We start from the raw sequence: 16770 nt of genomic DNA, 5'->3' as shown, positions 1-16770 counted from the left end.
TAGCAATAACACTCATTTTCAAATGAACATTGAAAACAATGATCTCTAGATGATCTCTAGTGTGTATGATCTGGGCATACTGAAGAGACTTTAAGCTTATTGTTATTTAAAGCCAGAACTCTCTTCCCAGACAATCTCTGGCACTCTGTCACATGATGTTAGTTAACCATCACAACTGGAACTGCAGTTAATCTAGTCATGGCAATGTTAGGTGACTTCAAAGCATGTTTGGCAAACAATGAAAAAAAAATGTATCAGTTTGAGGTACAAGGGTGTATTTTAAATACACACTCGAAAAATGATTACAAATCTTTAAAAATAATCTAGTTGACCAAGTATTTCCTTATTGAATACATATGTAAGCATGTTGGAAAATAGAAACATACGGTTTTGATATCACTCTAGTTTGTAAATGACATAACCGGACACGCTGAAATCTTGCTTTAGCACGAAGACCTCTCACCAGTTCAATGCCATTTTTTTTCATTCGCCTGCAGGACTTGAGGTAAGTGCGAATGCGCTTTCGGGCTCGCTCCTGAAATTCAGGGAACTGTCGGCTGCATGACTCAATGATAGCTTGAATCTTTTCTTTGGGCTGTTTTGAAATGGGAACCATTCGGTCAAGATTTTCATCAACAAACAGCCTCACAAACATCTGTTGGCAAAAGAAAATATTTTAAAAAGTCACAAATATCTTCAATATTATTAAAACCATTTTATATGTATGGTAGAACAAGCAGGCAGGGTGAGAAAATTCTACAATAACAGCATTCTAAATCAACTGATGAAGCTATTTCAGAAGTCCTGACCAGAATTAATATTGGGTTGTAGCAACTATGGAGGTGAAACTTTCACTGTGTATCAGTGGCAAAACATAAAATAATATACCTGCTTCAAATCCTTCCACTTCATGACTTCTTTTGGAGTCATGAATCCAATCATCTTTATCCAAAAGGAATGCACATTAACATCCTTTTTTAAACTTCTCAATCCACCAGTTTAGCCCCTAGTTTCAACATGCCTTGTGATATTTTACTGCACCTTATAAATATAAGCTGCCTCTGTTGTTATTCTATCTCGTTGTTACCTTTGCTTAATTTTGAAGTGCAGAAGCTATGCACACTAAGACTGGACAAATCCATTCCATTTGGTTGGGAAGCTATGACCTGATTCAATATCTGTCAGGGTCCTAAGCTGGAAGGATTTAATGCCTCCCAGCGATTACAGCCACAGACTCTTCATTCCATGCAGCATTTCTGGGAGTGATTACGACTGCTGAGACCATAATCACACATTCACTTCCCCTACTGTTGAGGAACCATGGGGGGACATGGATTCAAAGAAGAGTTGGGGCAGCCTTGCCACTGGGGGCAGGGGGTCACCAATCACCAGTGGGCACAGGGTGTCAAGATTGCCAGGATTCACCTTCTCCCAAACCTAGCACCACATTGTGTGGGCACCTCCACTCATTTCCACATTCCCCTCTGCCTGTTCACCCACTTTCAGAGTGAGTGGGTGGAAGTAATCAAATGAATCCATATAGCTTCATTTGAAACTAGGAATTTCATTTTTTCACAGTATGAAGCTTATTGAAGAAAAATATATTTATTTATATGTTCCGTTTTGTTTTACAACACCTTGTTGTTTCCATCAGTAATAGAGAATTTTCTGTTTATCTTCTTCTAAAGTGGATAAGTTACTTGTAGACTATGGTGCTAACAAGATGATGCCAACTGATAGTAGAAATTGCACAGTAATCAATTTAGTTGCTTTCTTGCAAAGTTTTAAATGGAAATCCTTTGCTAAAAGTGGAGAAATGTAATCGTTAAATTGCAATTAAAAGTTGTGTGGAAGGGAACTACGAAGGCATGCAAATGACAAACAAGTTATAAAAAATATACTTGACTCATTGACACTAGTTCTAAGGATGAAAGGAAACAGAAACATGCATTGCAGCTAACTGAACCAAAGTTGAGACACAGTGGAACATGACCAGGACTTCGACCTCATTTCCGCCCTTCATTGGTTTTTTTGAGGGTTGGGGTACAGCAATGTTCAGATTAGGTCAGCTCCAATCAATGAGGAACTTTATATCATTGTTGGCTCATTAAAGATCCAACCCCAGTAATCTTTCGCAACGGAGATGGACTCTTTCCTATGTGGAGTTGGTCTGATTCTCAACAAGTTGCTTGAGTTACCTGTGAGGAGAAAGTGAGGTCTGCAGATGCTGGAGATCAAAGTTGAAACTTTATTGCTGGAACAGCACAGCAGGTCAGGCAGCATCCAGGGAACAGGAGATTCGACGTTTCGGGCACAGGCCCTTCTTCAGGAATGAGCAGAGAGTGTTCCTGCTGAACACTCTCTGCTCATTCCTGAAGAAGGGCCTGTGCCCGAAACGTCGAATCTCCTGTTCCCTGGATGCTGCCTGACCTGCTGTGCTGTTCCAGCAATAAAGTTTCAACTGAGTTACCTGTGAGCTTAGTGAAATGATGGTATTTGAAGTGGCGATGAAGAGGTTGAGCATTTAAAAGGGCTCTTGACCCATTATACAAAAAATAATTGCTGAGAATGTGTTACCCTGCCCCAGGTTCCATATCCTGCACTGATATTCGAAACATGGGATATTTTAACCTTCTCCAACCTTTGTCCTAAAACATTTATGTGCAAACTGCAGCCGCAACAATGGTTCCTGAAGCAAGTCACTACTTGGCCCACTTTTTGACTGGCCTTCTGGATCCTTGTACCCTTCTTGTCTCATTGGACAGTAGACCCATCTATAGATAACTAGCTTCTCAATTTAGCGAAAAATGTCTACTTCCTGTTTCAAGTTGCGGGTGGGTTTGTGATTCAAAATCCAATCTACCTCACAATTCCTGCCTCCAACAAGCCAATCCAGCCTTTAAAATTAGTTTCAAATATGACAAAACATTCTTAAGCCATTAATAATGTAAAATAATTACTTGAAAGATGTTTTTGTATGTAGTTTGGTGTACTTCAATTTATTTGCTGGCTTCACTGAATTCATGTTTTACATATTATTGTCAACATTGACAGTATATTTATATGCTAGCTCAGCAAAGAAAATACATGAAAACTATTTTAATTATTTGTTTGCTTCTGTTTAGTTAGTATGGTAAGTTTATCATGAGGTGTACCACTAATTCATAATGTCAACAATTACAAAATTTACCTTTTCACTTCTGTCTACCTTGAGGGTAAGATGCCCTTCAACACTTTTCTTTCATCTTTTTCAGCCAAACTCCGCTGACTGTTGGATGGTCATCAGTCAATTATTAGTGCCAATCAGAACAAGTCATTAGGGAATGATTGCCTGTCAGGTGTTCCCTCCTCCTTTACAGTATCCACTGTTCCTGCAGTGGTATAACAGGAATTTCCAATATCCCAGAAATCCAGTATTTCCAGAAATCCCAGTAATATGGAAGATCAACCCAACTTTTCAAGGGTTGCAGTGTGGAACATAACTGTTTAAGCTTTGTTGTAATTAAGAAACTTTGGAATTTAATTAAATTATTTCCTCAAATTTCAAAGAAATGATAATGATATTCATTCTAAAACAACTGTTACAGCAATACATTGAATGAGCTCCAAGCACTTCACTGAGAAATATTTCATATATTGCTTTAAAGCCTCATAATAGAACATTGTGAAAATACATCTAGCAGTGAGAAAGACAAGTTATAGAGAAATCCTCGAGTCCACTGTTGCAGTCATCGTGTGGATATTGTCCTGATGAAATATCAACTCTGTTTCTCTCTCTACAAATGCTACCAGACCTTCTTACCTAAACATTATTCATTCAAGATGTAGGCATCATTGGCCAGGCCAGCATTTATTGCCATCCCTAACTGCCCAGAGGGCAGTTAGGAATCAACCACATTGCTGAGAGTCTGGAGTCAAATGTAAGCCAAATCAGTTAAAGTCAGTAGTTTCCTTCACTAAAGGACAATAGTGAACCAGATGAGTTTTTAAGGCAGTTGACAATAGTTTCATGGTCATCATTAACCCTTTAACTCCAAAGATTTTTGGAATAGAGTGGTGCTGGAAAAGCACAGCAGTTCAGGCAGCATCCGAGGAGCAGGAAAATCAGGCAAAAGCCCTTAATCAGGAATAAAGGCAGAGTGCCTGAAGAGTGGAGCGATAAATGAGAGGAGGGTGGGGGTGGGGAGAAAGCAGCACAGAGTACAATAGTGGGGGTGGTGATGAAGGTGATAGGTCAGAGAGGAGGGTGGAGTAGATAGGTGGAAAGGAAAATAGGCAGGTAGGACAATTCATGGGGACAATGCTGAGCTGGAAGTTTGGAACTGGGGTGAGGTGGGGGAAGGGGAAATGAGGAAACTGGTGAAGTCCACATCGATGCCCTGGGGTTGAAGTGTTCCGAGGTTGAAGATGAGGCTTCCTTTTTCCAGGTGTCTGGTGGTGAGGGAGCGGCTGTAAAGGAGGACCAGGACCTCCATGTCCTCAGCTGAGTGGGAGGGGGAGTTGAAATGTTGGGCCACAGGGCGGTGTGGTTGATTGGTGCGGGTGTCCCAGAGATGTTCCCTAAAGCGCTCTGCTAGGAGGCGACCAGTCTCCCAATGTAGAGGAGACCGCATCGGGAGCAACAGATACAATAAATGATATTGGTGGATGTGCAGGTAAAACTTTGATGGATGTGGAAGGCTCCTTTGGGGCCTTGGATGGAGGTGAGGGAGGAGGTGTGGGCGCAGGTTTTGCAATTCCTGCAGTGGCAGGGGAAGGTGCCAGGACGGGAAGGTGGGTTGTTGGGGGGCGTGGACCTGACCAGGTAGTCACGGAGGGAACGGTCTTTGCGGAAGGCGGAAAGGGGTGGGGAGGGAAATATATCCCTGGTGGTGGGGTCTTTTTGGAGGTGGCGGAAATGTCGGCGGATGATTTGGTTTATGTGAAGGTTGGTAGGGTGGAAGGTGAGTACCAAGGGGGTTCTGAGCTTGTTACGGTTGGAGGGGTGGGGTCTGAGGGTGAAGGTGCAGAATGTGGACGAGATGCATTGGAGGGCATCTTCAACCACGTGGGAAGGGAAATTGCGGTCTCTAAAGAAGGGGGCCATCTGGTGTGTTCTGTGGTGGAACTGGTTCTCCTGGGAGCAGATACGGCAGAGGCAGAGGAATTGGGAATATGGGATGGCATTTTTGCAGGAGGTAGGGTGGGAAGAGGGCCGGGCGAAGGGGTCCTCGGAAGGTGGGCTGGAGTCCTGATTGTAAAAGTAAGCTCAGAGGCGGAGGAAGAAGTGTTCGACGTCACGACATGTATTAAGCTCATTGACGCGTGGGTGGAGGGGGATGAAGGTGAGTCCTTTGCTGAGGACTGATCGTTCGTCCGCAGTGAGGGGAAGGTCTGGAGGGATGGTGAAAACTCGGCCGGGCTGGGAGCTAGGGCCTGGTGTGGGTGTGGAGCTGGGAGTGGGGGTGGAGCCGGCGGGCGAAGGAGCCCTCAGAAGGTGGGCAGGAGTCCTGATTGGAAAAGTAAGCTCGGAGGTGGAGGCGGCGGAAGAAGTGTTTCACGTCACGGCCTGTATTAAATTCATTGATGCGTGGACAGAGGGGGATGAAGGTGAGTCCTTTGCTGAGGACTGATCGTTCGTCCTCCGTGCTTTCTCCCCACCCCCACCCTTCTCTCATTTATCTCTCCACTCTTCAGGCACTCTGCCTGTATTCCTGATGGGGGGCTTTTGCCCGAAATGTCGATTTTCCTGCTCCTTGGATGCTGCCTGAACTGCTGTGCTTTTCCAGAACCACTCTATTCCAGAATCTGGTTTCCAGCATCTGCAGTCATTGTTTTTACCTCCAAAGATTTTTGTTAAATTCAAATACCACCATCTGCCAAAATTTGAACTAGGGTTCACAGAATATTGGAGTTAGTGAGAACTGCAGATGCTGGAGATCATTATCTAGGTCTCTGGATTAATAGTCTAGTGATAATACCATAAGGCATTGCCTCCCCCTAGTATTTGCAGTATTGCCTATCTTTATAAAAGAAGAATTTGGGAGGTTTGATGCTCTTTCTAACCACATCTATATCCTACTGGCACAAAATGTTTCCTGACCTACAACTGAGATTAAAAAAAAATTGCAGATGCTGAAATTAAAGGTAGACAAACAGGAGGCTGGAAGAACACAGCAAGCCAAGCAGCATTAGGAGGTGGAGAAGTCAACATTTCAGTTACAGCTGAAACACTGATTTCTCCACCTCCTGATGCTACCTGGCTTGCTGTGTTCTTCCAGTCTCCTACTTGTCAATTCTGAGCTACAATGCCAATTCTTTATAGTTGTCATTTTTGGGTAAAGTATGAAAACACGGGACATCCTGTTGGAGATCTTCTACCTTAGATGCTGGGTAACAAAGAAAGAAGGCAAATAGAAGAGGCTAGGTATGCAGGTTGTATCAAAAATCACTTGTGCCCCGCTTTGAGTATGTGGATAGCCACATTTTCAGCCATACGCATAGAGATCTCAAACTGGCAGGCAATGACTGCTTGAGTAAGATTAAATGCTCAAATCAGGATGTTAAAACAGGCTCACAGGTGAAACTTGACACATCATTAAGTTAAACTATTCTTCAGAAGTATTGCAATAATTGCATGCCATTCTTTCAAAGATATTGGAACAAGACAAGATGGTCATCAACTAACATGGCAAGTTGTTACTCACTATTTGTAGGCATTCACTATCATACCAAACAGCGAGGAATTGTCTTCATACTACATTATCTATTTTATGCAACAATTTGATGCAATATAAGAATGGCGTAAATAGGGACAGGTCAACTTGGTGTAAACCTTAAATTTGCATTTTCCATTTTCTTCACTGCTACTTGGCAACTGTTTCATGCTTTATTACCTCTTCAGCATTGATAAAGGCCACTAAAGGGTTAAACTTTCTCACATTCTTTTAAAATTCATTTGCATTAAGTTTTCTGTTCACTCAATTTGAATACAGATATAAGAGTAATGATATGGCTCAGATGACACTAGATATGAGTACTTTTAAGGCCATTTTATAACATTTTAGATATAACCTGCACTGGAGCCTTAAGATCAATAATCTCAAGATCAGCACTGAAACAGTGATAAACTTTAAAACTGTTCAATTGTGATTTTTCTAATGTTCTTTTTATATGAAATGATCTCTGGATATGACAGACATTTTCACAATGCTCATATAACTGTACATATTTTAGCTGCTTCATGCATCAGAAGTTTATTGGCTTGTTTCTGTATTATGTTTTCTATGATCCTATACAGTAAATGTGGCAAATATCTCTAATGTTTACTTTGAAAAAATGACACTGAATGCTCAATAAACATGCACCAATTAGAGAAAATATTAAAGAAGATAGAGAAGGCGAGTGAGCTGGGTCTCCAGTGTAGCTTACAGCAGGTTCATGTGCAATGCTGTGAAGAAAAAGCTAGTTTAGGCAACTGAGGTTGAATACAATTGGCTTTTGTACAAGACCTTTGTGAGGACTCAGTCGAATTACTTTGTCCAATTTTAGTCCTCCACATGATGGGTGATATGAATCTTTGGAAAGAGTGCAGTACTTTAAGATGGATAAACCCAAATCATTTCAGGAAGTGGATCTTTTTTGAATCGGTTGCCCACTCGTGCAATGAGTGATGGTTCACCAAATTATTTAAATGAAGTCCCAATACATCGAAATATATATTGGGTATATATGATGATGGACAAAATATAACAATTATCTGGCACTGTCTGGATGGAATAAAGATTTTTTTTTTGGTCATTATTTATAATTTCATATTTATAGCTTTTACATGTTTAGCATATCAAAATATTAAATATTTTTCCTAATGACTCAGTGAGTAGTTGAGATGGACTTTAACAACCATAGATTCAAAGGTAAAGGTGCTACAATTGACTTCAGTGCCTTTCAATTAAAGCTGGAAAATAGTCCTGTTTCTGATTGTTATCCTGTGCACCATATGGATATCAGTTAAGGAAAGGATAAGGTTATGGCACCTGTGCAGTAAAATACCCTAACTAAACCTAACACAAAGGCTCATCTATCAAAGTCCACCCATTTGAATTCTAGTCATCCAAAAATAGATTGCAAGAAACAGTATTGTAGCAACGATGCCAGAACAGACTGAAGATAACAAACTATGCATCTCATTTCAACCATTTCAGCAAGAAGCCCTTTCTTCTTTCCTTCAAGAATTGCTCTAATTTCTGAGATTACCATATTACTGACTCTGCAACAAATTTCTGCCCCATGGCTTTGTGTTAATATTGAACATAGTCATTATATTTTCTACTGCATTCTGAAATGTGCTATAACACTTAATATTAACATAATAGCATTTGCCTATGCAAAGTTGCAATTGTTACTGAAAGAATGCCCAATCTGACTTGATCTCCGAGACCAGTGCTGAGTATAATATGCAAGCCATTCTGGTGCATTCCAGTTCAACTCAAATCAGCTGGTACGACTATGAAATCTTAGTTCTTCAATTTGGAATTGAACTCTTGGAGGAATCTATACCTAAGCCAAGTGGTGGTTCCGCTCAAATAAACAGGTTTAGTTTAGCTAAACTCAGCCAAGCCAATGTAAATCGCAGCTCTGGTTCATTTCATGTAAACTAATCCTGGGTGGCTGAACTAAACAGGCTATCTCAAAGTCAGGTTGTAATTCAGATAAATGAAAGTTTGTTTGCAGACACAAAACAAACTGAAAGGCTAGTAGTCACACACTGGAGTTAATTTGGTTCTCGGTATATCAAGCCAAAGTAAAGTCTATCCGTAAACCAGTTAGAGTAAACAGAAACACAAACAACACTAATAAAAATCATTCTTAAATATTTACTCCCTAAAGATTGAAAAATTTCAGAAAAGCTATCAGGGAACACTGGCTGCAAACCTTTGCATGGTCTGCCATCCAATTAAAGTATATTACATGAAGCAGAAAATGCTGAAACTGCATAACATGCACATCAACATCTATAACAGAAGTTAGATAGATCCATACCTTGTGTGTAGATCTGTTGTCAAAATACACAATTTTGAGAAAAAGATCACACCCTAACTTACCTCGATTCTTGTAGATGTTAGCCTACTATGTATTTTCATTATTTTCTGTTTTAATTCAGATTTCCAGAACTTTCAGTTTGTTATTTGCATAGCTGGGAAAGGCAATGATGAAGTGTTGATGTCACTTGATTAGTAATTCAAAATACTAGGCTAATGTTTCGAAGATAAGGAGTTAGCATCTCACCATAGCAGAAATCTTAATACAATAAAATCTTGAATTAAAAGCTATCCTAATGGTGACAAGGTAAACAATATCAATTGATCCAAAAATACATCTACTTCACCAACATCCTTTAGGGAAAGATACCTGTGGCTCAGACCCGGTGTGGCCTACAAATGTCTTAACTGTCTTCTGAAGTAGCAAAAGTGTCATGGCATCAGGTCAAACATGGACAAGGAAAACTTCTGCTAAATACTGTTTCCTGTCCTCTCCCCAAATATGTCTGATCAATTAGTACTCCTTCTTGTTGAACGCCTTTGAGAAAACATTGAGGGTATCGAGGAGATAGAATGAACATTTTGGGGTGTGGTACATCAATGTCCACTAGTAAATGTGGCTTTGTAGCCTCACTACCGATCAAACTGGCTTAGTCCTGAAGCAGATATTTACTAGGCTGGGTCTGGGGCAATGGTGAGACACGCAACAATAGGCAACAATCTGCTTGACGTTCTCATCAAATTATCCATCAAAGATGCACCCATCCATGGCAGTAGGAGTGCCAATCACATTATTGTTGTGGAAGAGGGTCTTCCTGTCTTCACACTGAGGATACCTTCCTTCATGTTATGATGTGGAGGTGCCAGTGTTGGACTGGGGTGGACAAAATCAGAAGTCACACAACACCAGGTTATAGTCCAACAGACTTATTTGAAATCACAAGCTTTTGAAGCACTGCTCCTTCAACACTTCACTTATCGAAGGAGTAGTGTTCCGAAAGCATGTGATTTCAAATAAACCTGTTGGACTATAACCTGGTGTCATGTGACTTCTGATGTTTTCCACAAGCTCATCATGCTGATCTCAAAACAATCTAGCAAATCAAAACTGGCTATCAATGAGACACTGTGGGCCATCAGCAAAAGCAGAATTACACTCACCCACAATCTGTAACCTCATTATCTCAGGTCAGACGTAAGCTCTGCAGTCCTGTGACATACTATCATAAATAGTGGTGAACAATTAAACAGTTAACACGAGGTCGAGACGCAACAAATATTCCCATAGTCAACACAGACAGTCCAACACATCAGAGCAAATGACAGAGTTGAAGCATTCACATTCATCTCGCGTCTGAATTGCGTGGTGGTTGATCCATCTGAAATTCCTCTTGCAGTCCCCAGCATCACTTCCATTCACTTCATGTGACCTCAAGAAGTGGCTGAAGACACTGGATATTGCAAAGGTTATAGCTGCTGTCAATTTTCTCGAATCAGTCCTGAAGATTTGTGCTACAGAAACACCCCTAGCCAATTGTTCCATGACAGCTACAACACTGGCATTTATACAACCATGTGGAAAACAATCCAGCTAAGTCCTGTGCTCAAAAGGTAAGACAAACCTGATGGAAGAGAGTATAACCAGGATGGGAGGGATCTTTGATTATATTGGCTTCATTCCTGAGGCAGTGGGATATGTAGATGAAGTCAATGGATGGAGGGTTGGTTTTCACGATGGACAGGGCTGCTTTCACAACTCTTTGTAATTTCTTGTGGTCTTGGACAGAGCAGTTGTCATACGATGCTGTGATTGGATGCTTTCTATGGTACACCTATAATAATTGGTGAAAGTCATTGTGGACATGCTTAATTTCCTTCGCCTTCTGAGGAAGTTGAGGTGTTGGTGTGCTTTCTTGATTGTAGCATCGACATGGATAGACCAGGACAGAGTGTTGGTGATATTTACTCCTAGCAATTTGAAGCTCTTGACTATCTCCACCTCAGCACCAGTGATACAGAGAGGAGCATGTTCTCCACCCCACTTCCCGAAGTCAATGACCAGCTTCTTTATTTAGTTGAGGGAGAGACTGTTATCTTTACACTGTGCCACTAAGCTGACTATCTCTTTCCTATACATTGTCTCATCGTCAATTGAGATCTGACCCACTACGGTGGTGTTATCAGCAAATTTGTAAATGGAGTTAGAGCTCAATTTGGCCACACAGTTGTGAGTGTGTAAGGAGTATAGTAAGGAGTTCAGTATGGAGCCTTGCAGGGCACCTGTGTTGAGGGGGTGGTGTCGCCTATGCTTACTGATTGCGGTCTGTGGGTTAGGAAGTCGAGGATCTAGTTGCAGAGGGGGAGCAGAGTCGTGGGTCTCAGAATTTGGAGATGAGTTTGCATGGAATTATGGTGATTGAAGGCGGAGCTAAGATCAATAAGTAGGAGCCGGATGTGGGTACCTTTGTTCTCGAGATGTTCCAGGGATGAGTGTAGGGCTAGGGAGAAGGCACCTGCCATGGTTCTAATGCAATGGCAGATGAATTGTCGTGGATCAAGGCAATCTGGGAGGCTGGTAATAAAGTGTCTGGATGGAAAACTTCACAGGCAACAATATCAAGGTTTGGGCTGAAAAGTGCCAAATAACATTGACTGGCACTTGAGTGGTGCAAATGACCATCTCCAATAACAGACAACCTAGCCACTGGTTCTAGATATTCAATGGCATGGCAAGCACTGAATCCCCCATTATCCAAACCCTGAAGGGTACCTTTGACCAGAAACTGAACTGGGCTCACCATATAAATACAGTGGCTGCAAGAGCAAGTCAGAGAGTAGGAACACTGCAGTGAGTAACTCATCTCCTGACTCCCCAAAGCCAGTCCACCAACTACAAAACACAGGTGGAATACTCCCCACCTGCCTGGATAAATGCAGCTCCACCAACACAAAGAAGCTTGACACCATCAAGGATAAAGCAGCCAACTTGATTAGCACCACATCCTCAGTCACTCTATCACCAATACTCAGTAGTAGGTGTGTGTACTATCCACAATGCACTGCACAATACTAAGACAGCATATTTTAAACCAATAACCATTTCCATGTAGAAGGACAAGGATAGCAGATATATGGTGTGATGGTACTGTGCCTTTAAGAGATGGGTTCTGTCCTATTTCTCTTGTAGAGGGGTATTGTTAGAGTGGTTACAAAATGTCTCCTTCAAATAGGCAGATGGTAAACAGCTTTGTGTTCTCCCTGGGTGTTTAGACAACAGAATCATGAATGGGTGGAGTCACGGCTCACACAGACCAAGAAGACTTTTAATTTTATTTTCAATTAGTGAGAAAGTTTCTGCTGGCTGCTGGAGCTAAAAGCTGAAGTTCTCTGCTGCTACAGTGAAGTCTTAGATAATGATAAAAATCAAAAGGGGCAGATTGTTTCTTTCTTCTGGAGAGAGACAACAAGTGAGAATGATAACGGTTTTGCTGAATTGCATTTCTGCCAAAGGGTGTATTTATAGAATGTTGCCTATATTGGAACAGTTGATGATTAGTAGTTAAATAATACATTAATAATACATTGTTAAGTATTACAACAGAACCAAGTTATGCCAATTCTTCCTTTTGCTGTACTTTAACTGTTTTATAACAATAAAGTGTGTTTTGATTAAAGCTCAGTGGTAGACCAATTGGGTCATGTCTGGAGCACGACACCTTACATTAAAAAAAAAGTTAGGGCCTAGGCTATCTCCACAACACATTTTGGCAGGTCTGGTCTGGTCTGGTCCATAACAATGGGAACATCAACCCCAGCAAGTTTCCTTCCAAGCCATTCAACAATTTGACTTGGAAATATATTGTCGTTCTTTTAGTGTCCATGGGTCAAAATCCTGGAATTCCCTCCCTAGCAGCATAGTGGGTCTACCTATCATACGCGGACTGCAATGGTTCAAGAAGGCAGCTCACCACCATCATCTCAAGGGCAACTAGGGACAGGCAATTAATGCTTGCCCAGCCAGCAACACTCACGAGTGAATAAAAAAGTTAATTAAGATCTTCCGATGTCTTCTTCACATCATACTTCCTACCTATTTCATGTCATCTGTGAATGTAGCTATTATACCTCATCTCCCTTCATCTAAGACACTGGTGTAATATGTAAAACTTTGAGGTCCCAAAACAGATCCCTGAGAGACTCTATTAATCATATCCTGCCAAACTGACAAAGACTATCATGTACATTTTGTTTTCTGCCAGCCAGCCAGTCTTCTATCCATGCCAAGCATCATCACCTACACCAAAAGCTTTAAGCTATGATATGGAACCTTATCAATGCCTTCTGAAAGTCCAAGTACAGTACCATTCACTGACTCCTCTTTGCCTCCTCCACTGATGCACAGCGACAGCATTGTGCACCATCTACGAGATGCTTTGCAGTAAATCACCAAGGATCTTTCAAGGTAAAGATAAAGTTGCCATTGTTTCAGAGTTCTCATTAGAAAGACAGATGATTGATAGTGAATTTAACATGAAGGGTAAGATCGAAAAGGTGTTACCTTCATGATGACCCCAGCCAGTACAGGAATTAAACTCGCACTGCTAACAGCATCCTACTTTGCAATAAAGCCATACTGCCAACTGAGCTGACCCACAACATTACAACTGGAGTTACCATTCCAGACAACATGGTGTCCTTCAACATAGGAAATATATTGGGTCTAGATAGACCTATTCCATCATCAGTTTTAATTTCTCTCCTTCCAGTGATCTAAGAAGGATAGGCATCTATTATGAAAATGTTTTAGCTTTATTCTAGTGAAGAAATGAATTTTAGTTTTAGTTAAGACCTAAGAACTTAATTCCATGGGGACTTGGATTCTTTTCTGTGGGTTATACTAAGGAACAGTGATTCACTTAAAAAAGACCTTAGCTGTGATGGACTGTACAGGCCAGATTTTTCAGAAAAGTGCCTTGCAGCTTATTGAATTCTTTGAAAAGGTGACAAAACAGGTGGATGAAAGTAAAGCGGTTGATTTGGTGTATGTGGACTTCAGTAAGGTGTTTGATAAGACTCCACACAGTAGGCTATGGAGCTTCGGGATCAAAGGTGATTTAGTGAATTGGATCAGAAATTGGTTAGCTGAAAGAAGACAGAGGGTTGTGGTTGATGGGAAATGTTCATCCCGGAGCTCAGTTACCAGTGGTGTGCCACAAGGATCTGTTTTGGGGCCACTGCTGTTTGTCATTTTTATAAATGACCTGGATATGGGCGCAGAAGGATGGGTTAGTAAATTTGCAGATGACACTAAGGTAGGCAGAATTGTGGATAGTGCCGAAAGATGTTGTAGGTTACAGAGGGACACAGATAAGATGCAGAGCTGGGCTGAGAAGTGGCAAATGGAGTTTAATGTGGAAAAGTGTGAGGTAGTTCACTTCAGAAGAAATAACAGGAATGCAAAGTACTGGGCTAATAGCAAAATTCTTGGCAGTGTAGATGAACAGAGATATTTTGGTGTCCTGGTGCATAAACCCATGAAAGTTGCCACCCAAGGTTGATAGGGCTGTTAAGAAGGCATATGGTGTGTTGGCATTTATTGGAAGGGGATTGCGTTTTGGAGTCACGAGGTCATGCTTCAGCTGTACAAGACACTGGTAAGGCCGCACCTGGAATATTGCATTCAGTTCTGGTCACCGCATTATAGGAAGGATGTGGAAGCTTTGGAAAGGGTTGAGAGGAGATTTACTAGGATGTTGCCTGGTATGGACAGAAGGTCTTATGAGAAAAGGCTGAGGGAACTGGACTGTTTTTGTTGGAGAGAAGGAGTTTGAGATGTGACTTAATCAAGATGTATAAGATAATCAGAGGGTTAGATAGGCTCTCACTGTCCACCCTTTCTCCTCAGATGGTGAAGGATAACACGAGGGGACATAGCTTTAAATTGAGGGGTGATAGATTTAGGACAGATATCAGGGGTAGTTTCTTTACTCAGAGAACAGTAGGGGCGTGATACATCCTGCCTGCAACAGTAGTAGTCTCGTCGACTTTAAGAGCATTTAAATGGGCATTGGTTATATGTATGGATAATGATGGAATGGTGTAGATTGTATGGCATCAGATTATTTTCACAGGTTGGCACAACACCAAGGGCCGAAGGCCCTGTACTGCGCTGTAACGTTCTATGTAAGTGTATATAGAAGCCCATACATTGTTCTTACATTGAATGCCTTTAGCCTTTCAGGATCCATTCCCTCAGAGTCATTGATCTTCTCACTGTCTTCATGGTCATCATGATCGTCATCGTCGTCGTCCCCACCTCTGCTGATTGACAGATCTTCTGGACAACTTCCTGAAAGCTCATTTCTGCTAGAGTCGTAACTTCCTGAGCTGTAAGGTGGAGACTGGAACAAAAGCAACAGTCATCAGATTTAATTAAAACTTTTAAAGACAAAATCTTTTTTATGATACTACAGTAATAGATAGATATTCTAATCAAGTTAAATACATGATTTTTACAGAGTTAGTTTGGCAGGTCCTGATTTTACAAGGTATATACAGTACTTAAGAGTCATTTTCATGAACTATTACTGCTATGTAACTGACAGAAGAAGCTGCACTCTAAATTTAGATGTTTTAATTTTTCATAGTGTGATGCTCTGACGACAATGGTAAAGCCAATGCAAAAGTCAAACAAAAGAGGTATAAAAATGAAATGAACTAATTTTCCCAAAGGCTCCACTACAGAAAATGGCTCAACCAAATAAATTAGGAAAGTACTGTGTTTAACCTCCTGACCGTGTTGATTTTGTCACCTTAGCAAAATTAGTGGTAAGGAAGTGGCAGTTAGCCTCAGTGTGAGACAAAGGAGGGGAATAATTGTTCAGATAGTCCATTCCTGATCTCCATCCAGAAGCCAACACGGGAGTGTTCAGTGGTTGCTGTGTGAGGGTAGAATCATGAAATCTCTTAATGTCAAATAACATATCTAAGCTACTGACTAAATTTACGTGAAAAATGGACATTTTCACAAGGAGATTGGACCAATGTGAACAGTTAATTTGAAAATTTGAGGAAAAAAATAAAGTGGGATTTAGAAGGAAAACATTTCTTGCAACACAAATTCTAAACATCTGCAATTCTGAAATACAAACAGGAAATGTTGGAAGTTAACAGCAGGTCACATCATAATTTAAAGAAAACCAGGGTTTAGTGATTCCAATGAAGGGAACTGTTACAATGTTAGCCATTCTTTCATGTGCTGTTTTCAGTTTATACACAATTGTACATTTTACGAGGAACAATCAAAAAAGTATATCACAAAGCATTTCATATCCATTGGATTATTGCTTCTCCTGTGGCAAATTTTGTAAAAGTTTGCTTTGATGAAAATGGCTATTATGAGGATGAAAGAACAGTTGATTAGTTTACAGTGTTGCTTGAAACAGTGATTTCCCAGAGAAAAAAAATCATTGCTCATCTGTAAATAGTGAATGGGAGCTTTAGTAGCTGTATGGAAAAGTGGAACAGCATATTGGTTATCAGTTTAACATTGTATCTATGGACAATACCTTAACCTTAGTGTATTACTCTCTCATACTTAGCACAGGTTATGTATTCGCGTGAATAGGAATTGAAACAGCAACCTACTGAGACTTTTGATCAAGCAGAAAATACACAACAAAATGGCATAAATGATATCAAAAAGTATTTATTGATCCTGTGCTTGATGTTATCAAGGGTCTTCTTGCTC

At 40.8% G+C, this 16770-nt stretch overlaps 1 protein-coding gene across 2 annotated transcripts in view; it reads right to left on the bottom strand.

The window, feature by feature from the left end:
- nol4lb (nucleolar protein 4-like b) overlaps positions 1–16770 on the bottom strand; it is a 521420-nt gene that overhangs the window by 53211 nt on the left and 451439 nt on the right. For both annotated transcript variants that reach the window (XM_087994840.1, XM_087994841.1), the window contains 2 exons: positions 15239–15421; positions 464–655 (listed from right to left, as the gene is read on the bottom strand). In XM_087994840.1, the coding sequence (XP_087850966.1) occupies positions 464–655; positions 15239–15421 (375 nt within the window). The remainder of the gene's footprint in view (positions 1–463; positions 656–15238; positions 15422–16770) is intronic.

This window comes from Chiloscyllium plagiosum, unplaced genomic scaffold, assembly GCF_037043375.1.
Source record: "Chiloscyllium plagiosum isolate Xiang-an unplaced genomic scaffold, Cpla_swu_hap1 HiC_scaffold_15, whole genome shotgun sequence".
Lineage (NCBI taxonomy): Eukaryota > Metazoa > Chordata > Chondrichthyes > Orectolobiformes > Hemiscylliidae > Chiloscyllium > Chiloscyllium plagiosum.
This window is presented reverse-complemented; position numbering and strand designations above follow the sequence as displayed.